Below are 22491 nucleotides of genomic sequence, written 5' to 3'. Positions count from 1 at the left end.
ATACATTCATGCACTTTAAACCATGAAGAAATAATGTGCTTTGATACTTTGTCCGAGTTTCACATTATTGGGTCCATAGAAAACTCATTTTGGAGGTTGATGGAAATGTTTTTCCGTTATAAAGAGATACTGTCATTTCTAATAGAAGTAATGTATAGATAAGTTGGTAATATAATAATTTTGTATAAATTACATCAAGCTCATTTGATTTTTCTTTTTTATAATTATTAATATATTTTTGTTGTTTGAATAATACGAAAACTAATGATCGCTTAATAAATACTTTCTAGAATGGGTTTGTGATGAGAAGGTACTTGTTAGACGACTGCTAATACCAGAGGTATTTGTAATTTTTCAAACAAAAAAAAAAAATTGTAATTGTCAAATCTCAAAGGAGGCCGTTGTAATTTGCCAATATTGTTCTACTTCCAACTAGTATTTTTAATACTTTTAAATCTTTTATATTTTAATCACTGCATAATTCCGACATTGATCCTCAAACATAACCAAAGTGTAGAACCTAATTTTATTTGAGTTTGGAAATTTCGCAGTTGAGGAATATTTTTCATGGCAAAAGAGAAGCAAGCACGCCACCGATTTTACGTCTGATTATGCTAAGTGTGTGTTAGTATTGTTTTATGAAACTATGTGAATGTGATACTTGTGGGAATAATTATGAAATCATAAAAAAGAACAGTCCGAAGATTAAAATTGTAACCTGTTTGCAAAACAAAAATGCATAAATGATTACGTCTGAAGACCAAAATTGTAATTATCGGTCTTATTTACTCAGATTTAATTTAGGATAAAAGAAAAAAAGAAGAAGATAAAAAGGCTTGAACTTGGTTTGGGCAAACAAGAAAGGATGAAAACAAGCATTTGTCCATTCGTGTGATGAATATGTCCGTATGCCTCTCTGCCCTCCTCTATAAGACCAAGTGTTGATTTTTATTTCACGAGCCTCTCTGTTTCTGTTTCGTTCTGCTTTGCTCTGGCGGGAAGCACCACCACTGCCCCACACTCTGCTTTTTCGATTCCCCTTCTTCTCTCAATCACGCGCCAGTAACCGAAGCAGCCATGTACTGGGTTACAGCAAGAAACGCTGTCGGTTTTATTCCCCGTTGGCGCTCTCTCTCCTTCCTTCTCAAGCCCCCTCTCCACCGCTCTTCCTCCCCCTCCGCTCCTCTGCCACTGTAACTGAACCCATCTCTCTCTCTCTCTTTCTTTCCCCACCTTCTTAACTATTTAATGGGAATGTTCTTGTTTACGTGTGCTGAACAGATTAAGTCTTTTTGTTATGGGTTTTTAAAATGTGGGTTTATGGATTCTTCTATATGTCTCTCTTGCGTAAAATTTGTGTTAGAAGCTAAAAAAGACTGTTGCTTTTTTTTGTGTGTGGGTTATTTTTCAAGTGTGGCTTCCAGTAGAGAATATCTACTTAATCATCTGTGTTCTGTTGTACATGAATATTACTGTATTTTGCTTCCAAGAGTCTGGCTTTTTGTGGAAAGCATTACGGATATACACTTAAAATGAAATTTGAAAGCCCTATTACCTGTACTTATGATCCGTATTTTTGAATTCTGGTTGTGCTTCACTTTCAATTACTTCCATAGAGCTAGAACTGGCGAGCCCGCTTGTTAGCTGTTTTTGAAGGTTGTTACTAGTGTATATTCAGGAGAGTATAATCTAATTCAGAAAATGAGAACATGCAGATGATAAACAATATCGTGCCTATTCCATCATGGAATATGTAATACCCCAGCAGCTGGTCGCTGCTTTACTGAGTCAATTAGCTATTTCAGGATCCAACCTTTTGATTGGCAGACCTGCTTCACTCAGGTTTTTGAAAGGACCTGTAAAGATGGTTGGAAGCCTTGTTAGTTAATTTGGAGAAGTTTCTTTACTTCGATATAATTATTGCTTATTGTATGATTTCCTTGATCTCAACTTTGGGAGCGCATAATTTTAGACTAAACTGACTATGGATGATCTGCATAAAAAATTGAGTGTCCTGATATATTTGACAATCAGCATCAGTCATATCTGTATTCTTTCACATGGTTCTTTTGGCCTTCCTAACAATATTTTTCCGGCCTTTCCATTTCTACTCTTTTGCATACATAATTTTTTTTAGAATGTGATATCTAATTGGGTGCCAATTGTTTCCTCTTAACAGTATCAGGCGGTCTAATCACATCTTTTGCTTCAAAGAGAGAAAGCTTTATGTGAAACCGTCAAAGAAACACAAACAATCAAAAATTGCTGTAGAAGACAAAGATTATGCTCATGTCATCTGGTGGAAGGAGGTTAGATAGATCTCTGTTTTGCTGATTTTGCCACATAATTAATCAGCTAAATTACAGCTGATTGTTCTCGTGCAGATGTTCATAGCTTCTTGCAAGTCTAATTGGACCGTGTTCCCTTGTTTCAGAAAATGCAGATGTGCAGAAAGCCTTCTTCTGTTCTGCTGGTCAAGCGGCTTACATTTTCTAATTTGCTGGGTGTTGATACGACCTTGAAAAATGGAAGGTGAGCTGTAAAATTCTCTTTGCGTCACAGAAAATATTCCAGCCATCCTTTTACATCTTTAGTCAAATGCAATTGTAGTCTTAGATATGTAAGCTTAATAAGAAGCCAAATAATAATGCAATCGTACTGACATGCTTGATGAACTTTGGAAACTAAGTGCTTTTTTTCACTTGGTTTACTTATGTACGTCATCGGAAAACTTTCTTGTCATAGAATGCTTATTACATTACTGCTTTCCTTTTTGAAACCTCAACTGTGTGAGGAAATGTGCTTTTCACTGATATAGTGTGTATCCTCTCTTGTATTGTACATACTTGATCATTATTTCTCATTGCAGTTTTAAGATTTATTACCCAGTTAGGCTTTGTTACTCTTATGATTTCAATTTTATGTGGGTGATGCATATTTTAGAAAAAATATTGCAGTATTATTTACATGATGTCAATTTGGTAACTTCTTTTCCTGATTATATTGCAGCCTAAAAGAAGGAACTCTAAATTGGGAAATCTTGCAATTCAAGTCAAAATTTCCTCGTGAAGTTTTGCTATGCAGAGTATGTCAACATGGACTTTTCCTGCCTGTTATATTGATTATTTCATTTTTACAATTCTGGTTTCATGCATTTACGCACACCACAAACTTGACTAATATTATGCCCAAGTTCTCCATCTTACCACTTTTCTTTATTCCAAGGTTGGAGATTTTTATGAGGCGATTGGTACCGATGCCTGCATTCTTGTGGAATATGCTGGATTAAATCCTTTTGGTGGTTTACGTTCAGATAGCATCCCGAGGGCTGGTTGCCCTGTAGTGGTACTTATTGTCCATTTTATTTTCCGGCTCTTAAGACTTAGATGGTGAGATTCATGTCAGACATTTAGTTATCAGATTTTGTGCCTTTTAAATTGCAGGCATGGTAGCTCTGTTGGAACTTTCTAATGAATTTTCATTATACTTGACTTTTATGTTCTGAACTAATAATTTTCCATAATATACAAGCTAATGCTTCATCACATGCACTGCAGCCACTTTAATAACTTGCTGTGCGAGGTTTTTATCCAGGCGTTTGTAGCCTATTTGGTTTAGGTTGTATGTTTTTCTTGGTTATGGTTATTAAAATAAGTACTTGAAAACCATAATTGATTATTATATATTATTTCGTGATTATCAATGTGGGATTTATAAGGATTCACAAACAAATTATAGAAATTTAAATATGAAAATATCAGAAAGGCCATAAGAACTTTCAGTTACATAATTAGAAATTTGTGAAAATGTTTGTGTGCTTTTCCGACTAGTTGTATTTTGGTCAAATAGTAAGGTTTGGTGATTGTGTTTTTCCTTCAACCATTTGTTTCTCATCAAAACCAAAGAAAAGTAGTCAAGTCAGTGCTGAAAAGATCGGTCCTTGGTTCTCGATATTTACTGGTCCACAATGACCTCTTAAGGAGTGTACTCTTTTGTATTTCTGATGGTTCTGGGATCCTTGAAAGAGGGAAGAGACCAACTCGAGAATTCTGATGAAAAAGATCTTTTACACTTATTGTACTTGTTGCAAATATGTCTGCCCTTGAGTTTGATGTTAAATTATTTAGAACTTTGGGGAATTTATGCTGTTTATGCAACCGGATTTTTGCTGCAATAATTGAAGGTTCCCTTGATGTGGTATTATAGTGGCTAGGTTTAGGTTTTAGTGAAGTGGGACGGGCTTCGAGAAGAGAACATTTGATGTTGGGAGTAAATGATATATTTCAAAAACAAGTATTGTAGGACATGCAAACATTTCTGACATGGTAATTGTTGTTCTAAAGCGAATATTTGTTCAACATGGTGATCAATCAAAACCAAACGGCCTTTCTTACTGACTGCCAAAATCCTTTGAAATGCATGTTAAGAAAGAACAAATAAATTTATGTCTCAGTGAAGAAAGGAGTAAATTTTTGATATGACTGCACTGCTTCACTTCTGAAGAAGAAGGTGAAGCATGCCAAGCTAGGTGATTGTATACTATGAAGACAAGAAGTTCTAATTTCCTCTCAAACACCTATCCTTTCTCTGTAAGCTTGTGGCTAGATGTTCATATCCTTTTCCCAGAATCTGTTGGGTTCCACTTGTTGATATTTCACTTTCTTATTCCTGCAGAATCTGCGACAGACATTGGATGACCTGACACGTAATGGTTTCTCTGTTGTGAGTACCATGACTTGAGATTTCCTGCTTTGCCCTTGAATTGCGTTTTATTTTATAAAACACTCTTCCACACCCCTGTGCAGGAAAAAGACAATTTTTTTATATTCTGCAGTTTAAGCGTCTTATTATTTTACCCAGTCTTTCCTGCATAAACTGGGTAATTTGGAAACTCTGTTTTTGTTTTTCAATTTGTAGTGCATAGTGGAAGAAGTACAGGGTCCAACTCAAGCTCGCACTCGTAAAAGTCGTTTTATATCTGGGTAATTTGCATATGGACTTGATCTTTTGATCAACTAGCTCACTTTGTTGTTTGGTTGCATTATTTTTGTTGCTACTAGAATCTTATCCGCTCGTGTCAACTAACTTTTTGACACCGAATTGGGCTAAAGAACTTTGTGATGATGTTTGTTTGATATCTATTTTTACTGAGATGTGACATTCCCATCTTTGTATTCTGAATATTATTTATCTAATTTGAGGCATGATGTATCTCTCTCTTGTCAAGTTGTGGTTGCTCTTTACTTGAAGACCTTAGTCTATATACTGAATGCATTTTGTCTTAACCCATATGCAGAAGTCATTGGGTACCTAGTGATTTTTGAGTTCATCATCCGAAAAAACCTGGAGCTTAATTGCTAGAAATCATAGGAAATAAAGCCATTTGGCCTGGACTTTACATTTAGAGCTTATGTACCTTTTGTAATTAGTTAGGTATTCAACCTATCTTGTATTGCTTGCACTTTTAACTGTTACAACCTATGCAGAAGTCATCGGGTGCCTTGTTAGTTTTTATTTTATCACCCCAAATATTTATGGCCCTTAGTTGCCCACAGGTAATCATAGAAAAATAAGGTCTTCTGGCACTAAGTCGCTGGATTTTGCACTTAAGCTTAAGAAGCACAGGATAGTCTGAGGACTTCAAATGAAGAGTGCCTGATTGTGTTTAGCATTCTGTCCTTTATATCGCATATAATTATTTGTTGGTCCCTCCTTTGTACTACACTATAAGTCTATAAGTATCAAAGTGACATATTTTGGCTTATAAGTGCTGTTCAGATGGTGATTCTTAGAAGTACTAGGTGTTCTCTTGTATCTTTCGGCGAAATCTGCAGACCCTGTTCTAACTTGACATGAGTTTTTCAGGCATGCGCATCCTGGCAGTCCTTATGTGTTTGGTCTTGTTGGAGATGATCATGATCTGGATTTCCCAGAACCAATGCCTGTAGTAGGTACGTGCAATGGAATCTCTTGTGCGTAATAGTTTGGGTGGTGATAATCTGTTTAGAATTTCACTTTTGACTTGTTGTTTTCAATTTCCACTGGAGGAACATTGATTAGTATTCTGATATAACAGAGTTGCTTATGGGCTTATTGTTAAAATCAAACCTGGAAGAATAAGTTGATGAGAAATTAAGTCACGGAAAGAAATAATGTGGTTGGGGCATTCAAGTAATGTGGGCTAAGCGCAGAGACCTAAAGACTTTCATGTTCATACTAAAATTACAATGCAATGGCCACCTGGCTGAAATAGACATGTGATGAATGTTAAGTATAGGAGATCACTCCTTTTTAATTAAATTAAACAGATTAAGTATCAAAAGTGATTACATAAACTATGTTGAATTTCTATGATTTTACGGCAAGAATGGATCTATATTTTTTCCACTAAAGCTGATTTTTTACCCAAGGGATATCTCGTTCGGCTAAGGGATACTGCATGGTTTCGGTGCTGGAGACAATGAAGACTTATTCTGCAGAGGATGGGCTGACAGAAGAAGCCTTGGTTACCAAACTTCGTACTTGTCGGTGCCATCATTTGTTCCTGCATGCATCATTGAAACATAATTCCTCAGGTTTATGTTACAATCGGCATCATATTCCTTGTGGTAAAATAGTGTCTGTAATTTGTTAAATACAACACAGGACATTCTTTGGTAGCATTTTAAATTGTATCTTTGATAGCTATTTTAGATAATTTAATGTGTCCCCTTATGCCATTTATCTGGTACTTTATACCTCCTTTAACCACATTCTGCAAGCTTTAAAGAAAGATAAACTTCTAGACAAAAGTTTATTCAGATCAAACTTCAGATGCTCTTGTTTCCGCCCAGCCAAATAAATAAACAAGCTTGATGAAGGAAAATTCTGAAAGTTGTGTCCACATTGTTCTCCATGAATTCTGTGTACAATAGTACCTAATTGTGTTACTCTGGAACTCCTTTAACTTTCCATTCTTTGAATGCTCTGCCATATAGGACCATCTTTCTTGTTCAGAAATGTAATACTATGGAAACTCAGTGATGTATACGTTGTTTTAACTACAAAAGCTAAACTTTGTTGATCCTAGCCTAGTGTTACAATCTTCAAATGATGCATGGCTTAATTGATTTCTGTTGGAATTTTATGATTCCATGAGGACTTTTCATAGAAATGACTTATAGGATAGTATTTCCATTCTTGTCTCGCAAAAGAAAAAAAAAAAAGGAAAACAATGCTATTATGGAAATGGCTATGTATCATGAATTTCTAGAACAGTTAGTCACCTTTCACGTGTCATTATGATTTGGTCCGAAGTCTTTAGTTTCGTGATGAATGATATACTTCATATCCCTCGAGTAAGGAAGAACAGAAGATGATCACTAACATTTGGAGATAAACTTTTGTCCAATTGCTCTTTGTTTTTATGATTCATGTCTTTTGATATTCATATCCCAGAGTCTTCTTTGCAGGAACTTGTCGATGGGGAGAATTTGGTGAAGGTGGCCTGTTGTGGGGAGAATGCAATGCTAGACAATTTGAATGGTTCGATGGTAATCCGGTGAATGAGCTTCTGAAGAAGGTTGCAGTGAAATTTTTAATTGCTTGCATGTAGAGCCTGTGCCTCACTTCTCGAGTTTATCAGTTTGGTGCATTAAAATTTGTGCATATTCAGGTAAAAGAGCTTTATGGCCTTGAAGATGATATCACATTCAGAAATGTTACAGTTGCCTCAGAAAACAGGCCCAGTCCTTTACACCTTGGCACAGCCACACAAATAGGTAACTTGAAATAAATGCAGGTTAGATGATGCATGTAAATTGACATTATTGATTCTTTTTGGCTGATTTGACCATTTACCGAAGTGAATCTCACATAGAATCCTTTCATTGATAAGGTGGTCATTTTGCAAAAAAAGAATTGTGTGAATATAGCCATATTGTTGCAACAATATACTAAACAGAAAAGTCAATGTTTTCATTTATAATAAAAGGGAGTGTTGTCCAAATTGATATATGTCAAATAAGTGAAGTTTTTTGTTACTTACATGTCATCAGGTGCTCTTCCAACTGAAGGAATCCCTTGTTTACTCAAAGTGCTGCTTCCATCAAATTGTACTGGGCTTCCTATTATGTAAGTGAGAAGTTAATTATTGATATCCTGCTTCATACTTGATAAAACACAAAATGCATTTTAAATGTGCATATATATATATATACATGTATTTATATATATGTTGAGCGCAAGGCCATGCCAACTGTAGCTTCAATTCAAATCACAACCACTACCTGTTTGGATCTACTGCCACTTTTTCATAGTCACTGCTATAACTATCAGTCCTAGCATATCACCCAGATTTGGTGTAATGTTGCCTGTTAAAGTGAGAAAGAAGGAAGAGGGATTGGGAATTGGAGTCTCCCTTATTTCCGTGTTCTTTGGTGATCTTGTTTCAACTGACTTGCATCACTGTTACATACTGGTTTCCTACTTCTCCCTTTTTCCTTTTTCACAGGTATGTCAGAGATCTTCTCTTGAACCCTCCTGCTTATGAGATTGCATCAACAATACAAGGTGAGTCGTAATGAATGCAGCATTTATTCTTCAGGAACTTCTGTATGTAGGGTCGTTTCTTGTTGTTCATGATTCAGCAATGGTATTTTGGCCGAAGAAACTATATAACTGAGCTATCATTGACATCTCTTCTGTTAGGTGACTTAGTTCTTAGGTTAATTGCATCGTCCACCCCTATTATTGTGGATAACTGCACAAACCTCCCTTAATATCAAAATTACCGACACTGCTCGCTGACCATTGAATCTGATGAAACCTGATGAAATTTGCAAAAGAGACGAGCTTGCCCTTGCTAGGATTTATTAAGTATGGGGAATAATTGTTTAATTTTGTATGTGAAAGGAGGTAATGTTATATATCTTCGATGATCTTTTTCTTTTTCTCAGATATTCTTTTACACAGGAGTTCATTGATTTGATTCATTATGCAATTAACATAGAATGTGATTGATGTAAATCTAAGAGCAAGTTAATTACCAGGGTTACCACAAAATATGAGAATGATTTAACGTTCATCACATCAATTATCATCTCAATTGTAGAGTGTGAACTATTTCCAAGGAAAGATATTTAATAAAAGAGGAAAAAAATATGTGGTTATACATTGACTTCAACTTCTACATCCCCTTGTCCATGGTTTTTTGATATATCAAAATATTCTATAAATGATTAGTTGCAAGGGATAAATTGTTGTCTATTTTTAGTCAGTTGGGCCTTTTCAAGTATGTTATCAAAAAATGATCAGGATGGTTGGAACTTAATTCAACATTGGTTATTATGGCTTACTTTTGTAACTTTGGGGTTGTGTAAAGTTACAGGACAATCCTTGTAGGGACTCAGAATGTTGGGTTCATTATCTTAACAGGGACAATGTTCGGATAATGTTCTCAAATTATGTGCATCATCATAGCTGTGTGAAGTTTATTAGAATTCTAAGTCACCAAACTCTGCCAAGTTGATTACTAGAAGGGGGTATTGTTAGTTGGTGATAAGTAAAAAGGGAGGGCCTTGTATACAAACCCAAGAGGGGAGCTTTGCATGTTGGCCTAAGTTACTGGGACGGGAGGGAGGGTATTGTAATTGTCCTTGATGATATAATGATAATTTTGTTCCTTGAGACTGAATCTATCTATTGATGCTTCTATGTTTTCTGGATAACTGTTGTATGTGTTTCTCATTTATGTGATGCTTTAGTAATTATTTTGCGTTCGATCTCTCTGAAACAACAAATTTTGGTCTTGCCTGATTATATTCTTGTAGAAGCTCAGTGATTTTAAATGTCAAGGCTCTGAGATATCATAATCATTTTTCTTTTTTGGAAATTATTGTAATAATCAGAAAAGGACTGTGTCTGCAAATTATCTCACAGAGCAAGAATGGTCCGTCATTATGACCAATGTGCAAACAGTAATGCTTATATGCTCAAGGATAACATTTCTCATAATGTGCGTTATGGGTATCTTCATGGTTTTGTGATTCTTTTTGTTTTTTTAGCTTCCTTACTGTTACGTTTGTCTCTTTGCAGAAGCCTGCAAACTGATGAGCAACATAACATGCTCAGTTCCTGAATTCACCTGTGTTCCTTCTGCTAAGGTTGGACTCTTTATCTTGTTTTCAGTAGTAAAACTGTCCGCTTCAGTACCTAAGATCCAAAACATTGTATAATCTTCTAGAATCACAAATCCTAATTGCTCAAACATTATGGTCCGACCTTTGCAAAATACGGCTCTGTTATGGCCATTATATCTTAAGAACTTCAGAGTGGATTCTTGGTTTCAGTAATTTTTCAGGCGAGAAGCTAGGATTATTTTCATGATGTTATATCGCTGGTACTCAGAATGATATTGCTTTGCTTCACATACTATCAGCTGTCATTTTACTATTCAAAATCATTGATTCATAAAGATTGGGACGCGATAACTCATAAACATGGTATTCAAGAGCTGGGATGCAATGGTAATGATAAATGCAAAATTTTACGGCTTTGGGTACAACAGCCTTCAGTTGCAACTCTCAGCTAATAAGCATTAACTATTCCAATTATCTGTATGCTTTCTTCTGAATGAACGCAATCTTTTGTGGTAAATTGTAGCCTTTTTCTTTTGTATATCTGCAGCTCGTGAAGTTGCTGGAGTCGAAGGAGACTAATCATATAGAGTTTTGCAAAATAAAAAGTGTTCTTGATGATATATTGCAACTGTACACAAATTCAGAGCTCAACGAAATTCTGAAATTATTAATGGATCCTACTTGGGTGGCAACTGGATTGAAAGTTGAACTGGAGACACTAGTAAGTGATTATTCTGATCTGACATACACTGCATTATTCTTACTTTTAGCTCATCCTCTGATGGTTGAAAGAAGCAATAACCTATGCCAAGCCATTCATGTGTTTGTTTTTCTAATTCATCTTTGAAAATGTTGGTTTTGGTATTTCCAGTATTGGCATTTCATTTACATTTTTGCTGGAATTTAAGGCAATAATTTCTTTTCCTGAACTTCAGGTGAATGAATGTAAATCAGTTTCGCGTAGAATTGGTGAAATTATCTCCTTAGATGGTGAAAATGATCAGAAGATAACATCTCATCCCATAATTCCAAATGAGTTTTTTGAAGACATGGAGTCTTCCTGGAAAGGTCGTGTCAAGAGGATACATCTGGAAGAAGAATTTGCAGAAGTGGATGCAGCTGCTGAGGCCTTATCTGTAGCTGTAAGTCTGTCTGACTTGTTGAAGATAACTATTAATATGCACTCATACACCACTTGAGAGATGAGAAGCACTACATGAACATGGGGAGGTTACTCGCATATAATTTTCCAATAGTTGGATAGACCAGACTTGAGACGTGGGATTGACAATTGTAATTTATCAGATGTGTTGAAATTTGTTTAAAGGGATAATTACATCTCATCCCCGTTCTTTTACACAAATCACCCCTGCCTTTTTAAAAATTACAGAAATCACCCTGACAGCCTTTAAAATCCAAAAATACCCCTGTTAACTCGGTCAAACTTTAATTTAATTTTTCAATGACAGAAATGTGCTCAGAGGTGTTTTGTAATTACCAAAATATAGAGGGAGTGTCAAAGTAATGTTTATGGGATGAATAATATGATAGGCATCTTTTTATTATTTATACTAATTTTTAATTTAAATTTAAATTATTTATTAACTTTTTTTAATTGAAGCTCTATATAAATTTATACTTTTTAATAATTAAAATATTAAATTTTCAATTAATATATTAATAAAATTAATTACTAGTTTATAAGTTTAAATCAAAAGATTATCATACTTTTATAGATTTTTAAAATTATTAAAATAAAAAGATTATTTATCCTCTATTTTTATTTATAATTAAATTTTATTAAAGTTAATAAATAATAATTCAAAATAATTTATGCAATTTATATGAATTGTATTAGATTAGTAAAATAAATTATTTTTTTATCAAAAAATATTTTAAATTATTAAAAAGATTTTTTAAAAAAATTATTCCTTCTTCCCAATCCTACTGCCATGCCCGCCCTCAATTCCTGCATGTACCCTAGCTCCCACCGCCCCATTGCGGCCTACGGCCTCACCCCACTTGTGCCAGTCTTTCACCCTTCGCCAGCGTTGGCCATCAAAATATATATGTATAAATATTTAGATATATATAAATATGTCCAACTATATACATGTTTATATAGTTATATTGTATAAACATATATACATATATGTATAATTTATTAATTTTAATAAAATTTAGTTATAAACCAAAATAAATCTTTTATTTTAAGAATTTAAAATAATTTATACAAGTCTGATAACTTTTAATTTGAACTTATAAGCTAGTAACTAATTTTTATTAATATATGAATTAAATAATTTAATATTTCAATTATTAAGAGGTGTAATTTTATATACAAATTCAATACAAAAAGTTAATAAAATAATTTAAATTTAAATTTAAATTAGTATTAGTATAAATAATAAAAAAAATATATGGGGTCATATTATTCATTTCCGTAAACATTATTTTGACACCCCCTCTACGTTTTGGTAATTACAAAACACCCTTGGGGGTATTTCTATCATTAAAAAATTAAATTAAAGTTTGACCGAGTCAACATGTGCACTTTTGGGTTTTAAAGGTTGCTAGGGTTGGTTTCTGTAGTTTTTAAAAAGGCAGGGGTAGTTTATGTAAAAGGGCAATAGGTGAGGGTGTAAATGTAATTATCCCTTTATTTAATACAATGGAACCGATAAGATCATTTTAACATGTTTATTTAGTGCTAGAGAAGTTAAGAATTGCAAAAATATGTTAAGATGTTCTTGAGACTGGGCTACAGGAAAAGATGAAAATCATGCAAAATTGAATGAACTAAAGAAAACACTTAGAAGTGGCCAAAATGAGGTCATCAAATTTGAAGAATACGATTCATTAAATAGATGTGCATGGATATATGAAATGGATGTCCAACATGTTCTAGATTGAAGAAGATTTCCTACCTATAATTTCAAGAATTAAAGCAACAACAGCTCCGCTTGGAGGGCCAAAGGGAGAGATACTATATGCCCGTGAGCATGAAGCCGTATGGTTCAAAGGAAAACGTTTTGCACCATCTGTTTGGGCTGGTACCCCTGGAGAAGAACAGATTAAACAGCTCAGACCTGCCCTTGATTCCAAAGGCAAAAAAGTCGGTGAAGAATGGTTCACCACGATGAAGGTGGAGAATGCCTTAACCAGGTAATCTTTGTTTTTGCATTAAAAATCATTTCCCGGATGTGATTAAGATTTTCTATATTAATAATTCAAAACTGTTTCTGTTTCAGGTATCACGAGGCTGGTGACAGGGCAAAAACAAAAGTCTTAGAACTATTGAGAGGATTATCTGCTGAACTGCAAACAAAGATCAATATTCTTGTGTTTGCTTCCATGTTGCTTGTCATTGCAAAGGCATTATTTGGTCATGTAAGGTTTGTCATACAAACCTAACCTTTGCCAAAACAATTAATAAATAATGTCTTTTCTTTGTGTTGCTTCTTTTTGCATTGTTGCTGTCGGTGTTAACACAATACAATACTACTACAGGGATTCCTTTTCTTTTTTCCTTCTTTTACCATTTCATTCTAAGAAACATTTCTATGGGGTAGATACCTAGCAGAACTGCTAATAGTGTGGTTAAGTGCCTCTTCTACTATACCTGGAGATGAGACTGATAATTTCTGGTCACAAATGATTACACAAAGCTACTTTTATCCTCTATGTTAACTCCAGTGTGTTTGTACTCAATCTTCTCAAATGTGCCATACTATCCATTGCCGTCAACCTAAATGTTCATTTTTCATCCAGTGAAGGAAGAAGAAGAAAATGGGTTTTCCCGACTCTTACCCAACGCCAGAGGTCTCAGGTAATCCACTGAAGCATGAACTTATTAAAAATCCCCGATTTTTATTTGTGTTGAATTAGTTTCTATAAGGACGGTTGTGTATGGTTCTGAGTCTTACAACTATGGGCATAAATGTATTAAGTTGCCTAAACCTTAGTTGGAAGGTTATACCAGGTTTCATAACCGTGTTTTCTATTTATATAACTTCTTTAGAGCTCTATCCTGTTGAGTAGTTTTGTTCTTGCCATAAATGACTTGTGCTAGCATTTTTTAGGCACACTACATGCATGATAAAGCTCATTTGGACATGATAGCTTTCTTAATCTAGTATATTGCTTGAGCCCGCATGCTGGAAAAGTGAGTGTAACACTTAAAACAATTAATGTACCAGCTGTCTATTTTTCTCTGGGTGGAGGGTAGACCAATAATAAGGCAAATCATGTTAGTATAACCCGATGTGAACCATCTGTCAGTCAACATTTTAATCATGTGATAATTGCAGAATACTGGAACACTACATGGAGCTGAGGGAATGAAGATAACAGGGCTTTCCCCATATTGGTTTGATGCAGCTCAAGGTGGTGCTGTACGAAATGATGTGGATATGAAGTCACTGTTTCTCTTGACAGGACCAAATGGAGGTGGGAAATCGAGTCTGCTGAGATCAATTTGTGCTGCTGCACTACTGGGAATATGTGGATTCATGGTCCCGGCAGAATCAGCTATTATTCCTCATTTCGACTCCATCATGCTGCACATGAAATCTTATGATAGTCCTGCAGATGGAAAGAGCTCATTTCAGGTGATTGTCTTGCTCATACCGTCATTTCTTTCCATAATTCCATTGCTCAATGTATTTAGTCGACGAACAATTAAGAGAAATTGAATACTATTCAACACGACTTCCATTTGTTTTGGTCAAAAGATATTTTCTCGGCCTCTGTCCATTATCTTATTCTTTGGGTATGTTGTGCAAATACTCTTTGTATGACTAGTGGTGGGTACAAGTACCATGCAAAACTGTGCTGCAGCTGTGATGACAGTCTTTCCTGTTGAGACATGCACAGGCGGTTTATCAAATTTCTTACTTTTAGCTTTTGTTGCCTGTATTAGCTTGTTGCTCCGGTTGATTTTTTCTTTCTTTGTTCTTGTTTGCATTAAATTAATTTGGTGCCTGAATGATGTTCGCATTTGGTTAACTTTCTCAGGTTGAAATGTCAGAGATCCGTTCTATTATTACTCGAGCAAGTTCGAAGAGCCTTGTCCTTATTGATGAGATATGCCGAGGGACTGAAACAGCAAAAGGAACATGTATTGCCGGCAGTGTGATTGAAACACTTGATGCTATTAGTTGCCTGGGTATTGTGTCCACCCACCTGCATGGAATCTTTGATTTACCATTGAGAATGAAAAGTGCTGTCTTTAAAGCAATGGGAACAGAACTTATTGACAACCGAACCATGCCAACATGGAAATTGATTGACGGGATTTGCAAAGAGAGCCTTGCATTTGAAACAGCTCAGAGAGAAGGAGTTCCTGAAGAACTAATTCAAAGAGCCGCAGAGTTGTACATTTCAGTTTATGCAAAAGATTCATTAAGACCACACGACTCAAAGCTAAAGCACTTCACTTCTCCGACAGTTCATAAATCTAACACAGTCACTGATAGACGAAGTCTTCCTGAAAAAGAATGCTCTTCCATGATCCAGCCAGTGAACACAGCTGACGTTTTGCATAGAGAAGTGGAAAGTGCTGTCATAAGTATCTGCCAGAATCAACTGATCGATCTCTGCAAGAAGAATGATCTCTTGAAGCCTTCAGCAATCAGATGTGTTCTGATTGGTGCGAAGGAACAGCCACCTCCATCCACTATTGGTGTTTCCGGTGTTTACGTCATGCTTAGACCCGACAGAAAACTTTATATTGGAGAGGTAATCATCTTTAACCTTCAACTTTGAATTCACAATGAGATATCTAGGAATTTCTTCATCACGATGTTCTAAGAGTGATTTTCCGTTTCGAATTTTGTATTCAGACTGATGACCTTCAGGGCCGGGTCCGTGCTCATCGCTTGAAGGAGGGAATGCAGAATGCGTCATTCCTCTATTTCTTGGTACCAGGGAAGAGCATGGCTTGCCAACTGGAAACTCTTCTCATCAACCAGCTACCCGTACGAGGTTTTCACTTAACTAATTTAGCTGACGGAAAGCATCGGAATTTTGGCACGTCTGATATCTTACAAACAGAGGTGTTGGTCGGATAAAGTCTTGCTTTCTTCCTCTTGAATGTTGGTGAACAATGAACAAAATGATGTAAAAGAAAATGTATCTATTAGTAATGCTCGTTGTAGACGGTTAGGTGCAGGTTGGACATTTATCATGCAGTGGTTGCAGCGATTTTGGATCAGTTTAAGCTGCTCTTTTGAGGCCTGCTTTTTCGACAATTGCAGTTCTAAGATAAATTCTTTTGACTCCCTTTTAAAATGTGTCCTATAGTGTTAAATCTCCTGTTTGTGTGTGTGTGTGTGTTTGTATTCAATCATTCTTGGGCATTTTGTTGTGGTTTCTCTGTAGTGAACAGGGAGCTGAAATGCGCTTTATGCTTGTGTAATGTTGATTTGGTATATCAAAGATCAAGGTAAATTAATATCGGCATCTTTTGAGGCAGGTCTAATAAACAAGTACGTCTTATCTTATTCCCAAAGGGGTGTTAGTGTATTACACCTCATAGAGTATTTATGTAAAAAAAATTGTCACTGAGTAGGGGATTTATTTGTAATTATAATTATAATATAAAAGGTGTGATTGTAATTTTGTAAAGAATAGGGGTGATTGTGTAATTAGACATGATTTCAAGATTATAAAGATACCTTTGTTCTATAAGGGGGGTTTGTTTGGGGTAATTGAGAATGTGTTTGGAGTGAGGAGCATAAGGTATCTTTATTTCTTCTCATAAAATAACTGTGTTTAAGGAGCATAAGGTGTTTACATCTTTTCTTTTCATGGGACAAACTTAGGATGGGATGTAACAATATTAAATGGTGGATAGATTAATTCAATTTTTACTTATGTGAACAAACCTATTGCTGACTTATCTATATCTATACAAAAGCATAAACATCCGTTGAAGGTGAATATTGTGAGTTTTCACTTGCATGATCCTTTGACTTCTCTCCAATGCATCCTTCTTTGGCATTTCCCAATTTTCCTCCAACGTATGATTGTCTTGGATGTACTTGTTGTGTATGTATATATTTATTTTGACATAAAATTTACTTATATGAATTGGGATTTACTTGTATTAAAAAGGATGTATATATTACAATTAGAAAAATATAATTTATAATTTAAAACAATAATTAAAGTGGACAAAATATTAATTTATTTTTTAACTGTATGCTTTTACTTTGTAACCATAATATTTGTCGTTTATAAAGTACCTATTGAATTTAGTTCATATATTTTTATTTATAAATTTATTTTGTTATTATATTATAACAATTTTATTAAAATAATATGAATCACGGGCGAAGCACGTGCTTCTGACTAGTCCCACCAAAACAGTGTGTAAGCTTGGACCTTTTAAAATAGACTCAAGTGTCATGGGCAGCGAATGTATTTTTCATTTGTACTGTATCTTGAGTCACACTCAAGCTTCAACCAACACTCTACTTTGCTCATCAATCACCTACTCGCATTTAGGATGGTGTTTGATTGTCGCCCTTATATCTTTGTACACAAACATCCATTGAAGAACTTCATATTTGGTGAATAACATCTTTATATCTATTTGTGCGCCTGCATATGTGTCGGCATCCTCTTACTGCCCGCACTTTCTCCTTGAATCACCGCAATCACTCTTGGCTAAGATGTGGCTAGTGACACCAGGTTAGCCATTTCTTTTGTAAAAATGATAATCGATTGTATTGGTACATTTATTTAACCCGATCTAATCATGTGAAGTAGTCATAAATATACTAATTAATTGAAAAAAGTAACCAACTCGACGAGGGTGGGACATAGTGGATTTTGAATCCTATTAAGTATGGAACGGTGTAAAAATCCAACCAAACTCGCTTCATTATCATCTCTAATTCCAAAAATTCATGATTCAAAAGTAAATGAACAAAATACAAAATTAAAGAATTTCAGAGGTTTAAATTTGGAGCCCACTAATCACTTTTATTCATAAAATCTAGTTTCATAAATTTAATCTAATAATCAATTAAAATAAGTGCTATATCCTAAAATTAATTCGACATTCAACTTTGATAAGTCCCTGGACTTGAAGCTTAATTCCGATTTTCAAGTTCTCGAGGATTGGATCAGATATATTTTCACACCTAGAGAGTTTTAATTTATAAAGCTTCTTCGTTAATCATTAAGAGAAAATTTTAGTTCAAACCTAGTTTGGCTATATATGATTGATCACTTTTTTTGAATTATACACCAATTATACGATAAATATATTACACTTACTATATAATTAATTCAAATATGACTAAACCAAATTTGAGACAGAATTCCCCAATCATTCAATCAAAATTTTCATTAATACAACATCATTTCCTTAAATAAATACTCCTATGTAAAATCTCAAATACGACCTAAATAGTTTCTCAATATACCAATAAATTACATCTAACACTTTGCGAATTACATTGGAGCTGTCCGTGTGATTATACCAAATTTGAGAGGAGTGGAGGGTAATTTTCCAAAATAAAGATCGAAAGCCATTTTCAATTTATTTTCTTCTTCACATTTTCATTCCATTAGGTCACTAAAGAAAATGTCGGAAAGTTCTTACGAAGCGCATGTGCAGTACTTGTGGTTTTGTTGATCAATTCTGCCTCTGATTCGCGCACAGGGGGAGCCCGAATTCTGGGAATCCAGATGGATCCAGTAGCAGCAGAAGTGGAGAAAGTGAAAAATGATTTCCAAGAAACATACAACCAAACCCTGAAACACATTGATTCTATCCAAGAATATGGGAAAACATCTAGAATCACTAATCCAAGTGAAGCTGAAGAGGCGGAGAAGAAAGAGTCACTGCCTAGATTAAATGGGTTAGCTCAAGATGGGCTGAACATGCTGCAATCCCTCCAGTTCAATCTTGATCTCCTTGCCCTACAACTCCCCTCGGTTGATGATGTCGATAAGGCACAATCTTTGGCGCAGTCTTGGAAAACTCAAATACAGAGGTGCCTTTTTACATGCCTTTTCTGATTCTTGTTTTTCTGGGTTCTTGTGAATTAAGGGTGGTAGTGTATCGTGTGACAGTGTGTCTGTCGAGTGGAATTCTAATGTGGGTCTGTGATAGGATTCCGAAGATGGAATTAGTAGTTGGTACCTGAAATAAACAGTAAAGGAAGCCAATAAATTTTAAACAATGGAAATTGGGAATGCTGATTTTAGTTGAATATGTGCTTTATTGCATATTCCGAGGAGCACACCATGAACAAGTTGTATTTAAAATTTGTAGTATCGACATGTTGTTATAGTTTGTGTATCTGTGATGGGATGTAATGGTGGGGGGTTGGGGGGATTTGTTGAACAGCTAGTAAACTGATAGTAATTAGGATCAGTTGAATGACAACCTTGTTTTTTTTTATCTGGGACTTGGAGTAGTTGAATTCCTGTTCGGTTTCATTTTATCTGCTATGATTCTCTGGCATGAAAAATGATTGGTCGGAGATGAATTCTTCGGGTTTTTACTAAATCTGTAATGTATTGTAATATCATTTTTGTTTTTACTTGTCCTCACCATGTGAATTGAATTTTAGTTTGCGGCTAAGTTTAAGGAATGCTAATTTGCAAGCAAAGGCAAACATGAGGAAAGCTGCTCAACAGGAGGTAATGAGTCTATACTAAAATAAAGTTGCTAGTTTTTTCCCATTTAGATGCAGAAAGGTTTCTGCTTTAGTGATGGACAATTTTTCAATGAACTTCCCGATGCATTTAGATGGATGTGTGATGTGTTACACACTGCTGTTTACTTCTAAGTTAATATTCTCATGTTAAAAGATGAAATTTGATTTGAGTACATGGCTATCAGGAAATTGTTGTAACTTGATATGACTGATTTCAGAGAGAGCTCCTTCTAGGAGGTGGCGAAGAGTCTACAACTCGAAGGCGCAACCTGCAGTATGTAGTATTACATCTGATGTGTTTTCTATGCTTTTTAATCTGTCATCCAGAACATTGTTCAATTTAATAACAAGGACACCTTTCAAGATAATTTATCATTTTCAAGGATATGAACATGGAAAAAAGTTTTTATGATGTTTGTCAGGACGAAAGCAGGAATGACTTCTGCTGCTGAGAGCATCACCGAGAGCCTTCGGCGTACTCGCCAGCTCATGGTTCAGGTTGTACAAATTCCATCATTGATGTTTATATGCATTATGAACTGTGATATAATTCTCTCTTTTCTTTGTGTAATAGGAGGTTGAACGTAGTACGAGCACTCTCATGACTTTTGGTATGTTCCTTGATTTTCTACAATAAGTTGACCGAATCACTTATATTTTAGTGGATACTAATATAGAGAGATTGCTGAAGTTACAAATACTTTTCCCATTGGATATTCTACTATTGATTATTATGTTGCTACCCATTGTACATTCGATAGGGCAATTTTTGGCATCAGCACTAACTCTGTTTGGCACTATCCTTGAAAGAGAGCACTAGATGTAGATGTTAGATTGCAAGTTCCAACTATTTTGCTCCCCCACCACATACACACACATCAGGAAAAGAAAAGGACTAACAAACGTGTGCTGTGATATGATTATACAGGTAGGTTTATGACTGTATGTATATTGTGGAATTTTTTAGCATGGAACCTTTCAGGAAGAGACAGTAATGTTGACATTAGGGGCGCTAGTATATATAATTTGCTTTATGCTGTGTCTTTAGTCTACTTTGTTGATTTCTTATTGAATTTGGGTTTAGTGTTTGCTTTACATACCTTGCAACAATTCCTTGTTAAATTCTTCAAATGGTCATCAGTTGTGTGACCTCCCTGCTATCTAGAGGATTCAAGCATACATGTCGAACACTTGACACTTGAATGAGAATGTAGTTGTATGCATGATCATTTTAACCATGGTCCATTTGATGCTTCCAACACTTGCCTTTGTGTGATGCAGTTCTCAAGTATATGTAGAACATTATATGGGTGCTCTAATACGATTGCCCAGATTAATGGAAAATCTCATCAAGATGAGAGTAATGGTCATCTTAACCCTTCAAGACTCTTATCCGCATACAGTTCAGATAAAAACCTGTAACTCTTTTTGGAAAAGTTTCTCTATAGATCTCAAGCTATGCTCAAAGTGATCTTAGATGCTGAGCTGATATTAATACACCTGCAAGAAGTTGCTTGTAGGAAATACATGAGTAAGATGATGAGAGTGAATATTTGCCTGTGCACTGATTGGTTTCTCTGGCTGCTGTGTCGTACTTGCAGTACAAACTACAAACAGACATGGTTGCTTGAGGTTACATGGTTGCCGAAATGCATTATGCTAATACTCTGACATGGAACCCGCTTTCTGATTCTTTGCTTTTTGCTATTATCCTGCATTTCAATTGATCTTCAACATCTTTTAGCTTGTCCCAAGGGCATAAAACTTGTGACAAAAGAAAAATGTTCTGCTTTGTCTGCATGGGTTTTTCAAGAATGTCAACAAGAGTCAAATCTGGGAAAAGGAATTTACAATATTTTCAATGTTGTTACAGAGGAATCAACAGGAGTATTAAGGAAAGCCGAAAGTGAATACAAGGGTCATCGCTCATTACTCTCACGGACTCGAAACCTTCTCTCCACAATGAAGCGTCAGGATGTTCTCGACCGGTATGACTCTCTGTTTCTTAAAATAACAGTCCCATCATCTCTCTTCTCATTTCTAAGGTTGAGCTTCATTTTGGCAGAGTGATAATCGTTATCGGATTTCTTGTCTTCTCCATGGCTGTGCTCTATGTTGTTTCAAAGCGCATTGGTATACTCAAGTTGCAGCGAAAGATAATTGCTGCTGCAAAAGCTGGCATGGCAGGTCGAGAAGAGATTGTTGTACCTATAGCCGGAGGGGGTGGTATGAATGTTGTTCCGGTTCACCAAGATGTGGTTCCTGAGTTAAACATACCTTTAGAACAACAACACATGCACGATGAACTTTGAATACCTCGGTGAAGTTAGATTTTGTGTTTATAAATGTGTGGGTGCTATCTCAACTAGGGTTGCCTGTTTTAAAGGAAAAGAAAGAATTTCTTGAAGGTTTGGTGGAGGATTGCATTTCCTGCTCTGTAGAGAGATGAAAATAGTATAAAGTTGCCTTGGAAACACTCATAGAATTGATAACTGATGAATATTGAAATTTCTTTGTTTTATCTGGGAAAGGAATTCATGTTCAATATTTTTTCTTTTTTTCCTTTTACCAGCTAAAAAAAAAAAAAGTAAGAATTAAAGTATGAGTTTATACTGGAAAATTAGCTCCATGCTTTTTCTTACCTAATAGGGAAACCAAACTATCAAGTTGCAAAAATTTAAATATCTAAATATCAA

At 35.3% G+C, this 22491-nt stretch overlaps 2 protein-coding genes across 8 annotated transcripts; both read left to right on the top strand.

Moving 5' to 3' along the window:
- Nucleotides 1-882: 882 nt before the first annotated feature.
- On the top strand, nt 883-16409 carry MSH1 (MUTL protein homolog 1). 7 transcript variants are annotated; one of them, XM_088885849.1, is made up of 22 exons: nt 883-1193; nt 2180-2309; nt 2435-2532; nt 3010-3085; nt 3226-3345; nt 4675-4722; nt 4918-4982; nt 5866-5951; nt 6411-6608; nt 7452-7561; nt 7655-7760; nt 8037-8112; nt 8492-8550; nt 10075-10142; nt 10666-10839; nt 11054-11260; nt 13027-13283; nt 13370-13513; nt 13890-13947; nt 14429-14728; nt 15135-15857; nt 15962-16409. In XM_088885849.1, exons 1-22 carry the CDS (start codon nt 1078-1080, stop codon nt 16187-16189), a joined length of 3447 nt encoding a protein of 1148 aa, XP_088741975.1. In that variant the 5' UTR covers nt 883-1077; the 3' UTR covers nt 16190-16409. The 7 variants fall into 7 exon arrangements, with proteins under 7 accessions (XP_088741975.1, XP_088741976.1, XP_088741977.1 ...); XM_088885850.1 differs by having other exon boundaries at nt 884-1193; nt 6411-6575; XM_088885851.1 differs by lacking the exon at nt 883-1193 and adding an exon at nt 1215-1312.
- Nucleotides 16410-18613: 2204 nt separating this feature from the next.
- On the top strand, nt 18614-22340 carry ATSEC20 (Sec20 family protein). The gene is made up of 7 exons (XM_088885770.1): nt 18614-19126; nt 19709-19778; nt 20014-20069; nt 20218-20293; nt 20370-20406; nt 21669-21783; nt 21861-22340. The coding sequence occupies exons 1-7, from the start codon at nt 18819-18821 to the stop codon at nt 22105-22107; spliced, it is 909 nt and encodes a 302-aa protein (XP_088741896.1). The 5' UTR covers nt 18614-18818; the 3' UTR covers nt 22108-22340.
- The last annotated feature ends 151 nt before the right edge of the window (nt 22341-22491 follow it).

The sequence above is a fragment of the Sesamum indicum genome, linkage group LG10, assembly GCF_026168435.1.
Source record: "Sesamum indicum cultivar Baizhima isolate 11 linkage group LG10, ASM2616843v1, whole genome shotgun sequence".
Taxonomy (NCBI): Eukaryota; Viridiplantae; Streptophyta; class Magnoliopsida; order Lamiales; family Pedaliaceae; genus Sesamum; species Sesamum indicum.
The sequence above is the reverse complement of the archived record's forward strand: the minus strand, read 5'-3'. Positions and strand labels throughout refer to the sequence as shown.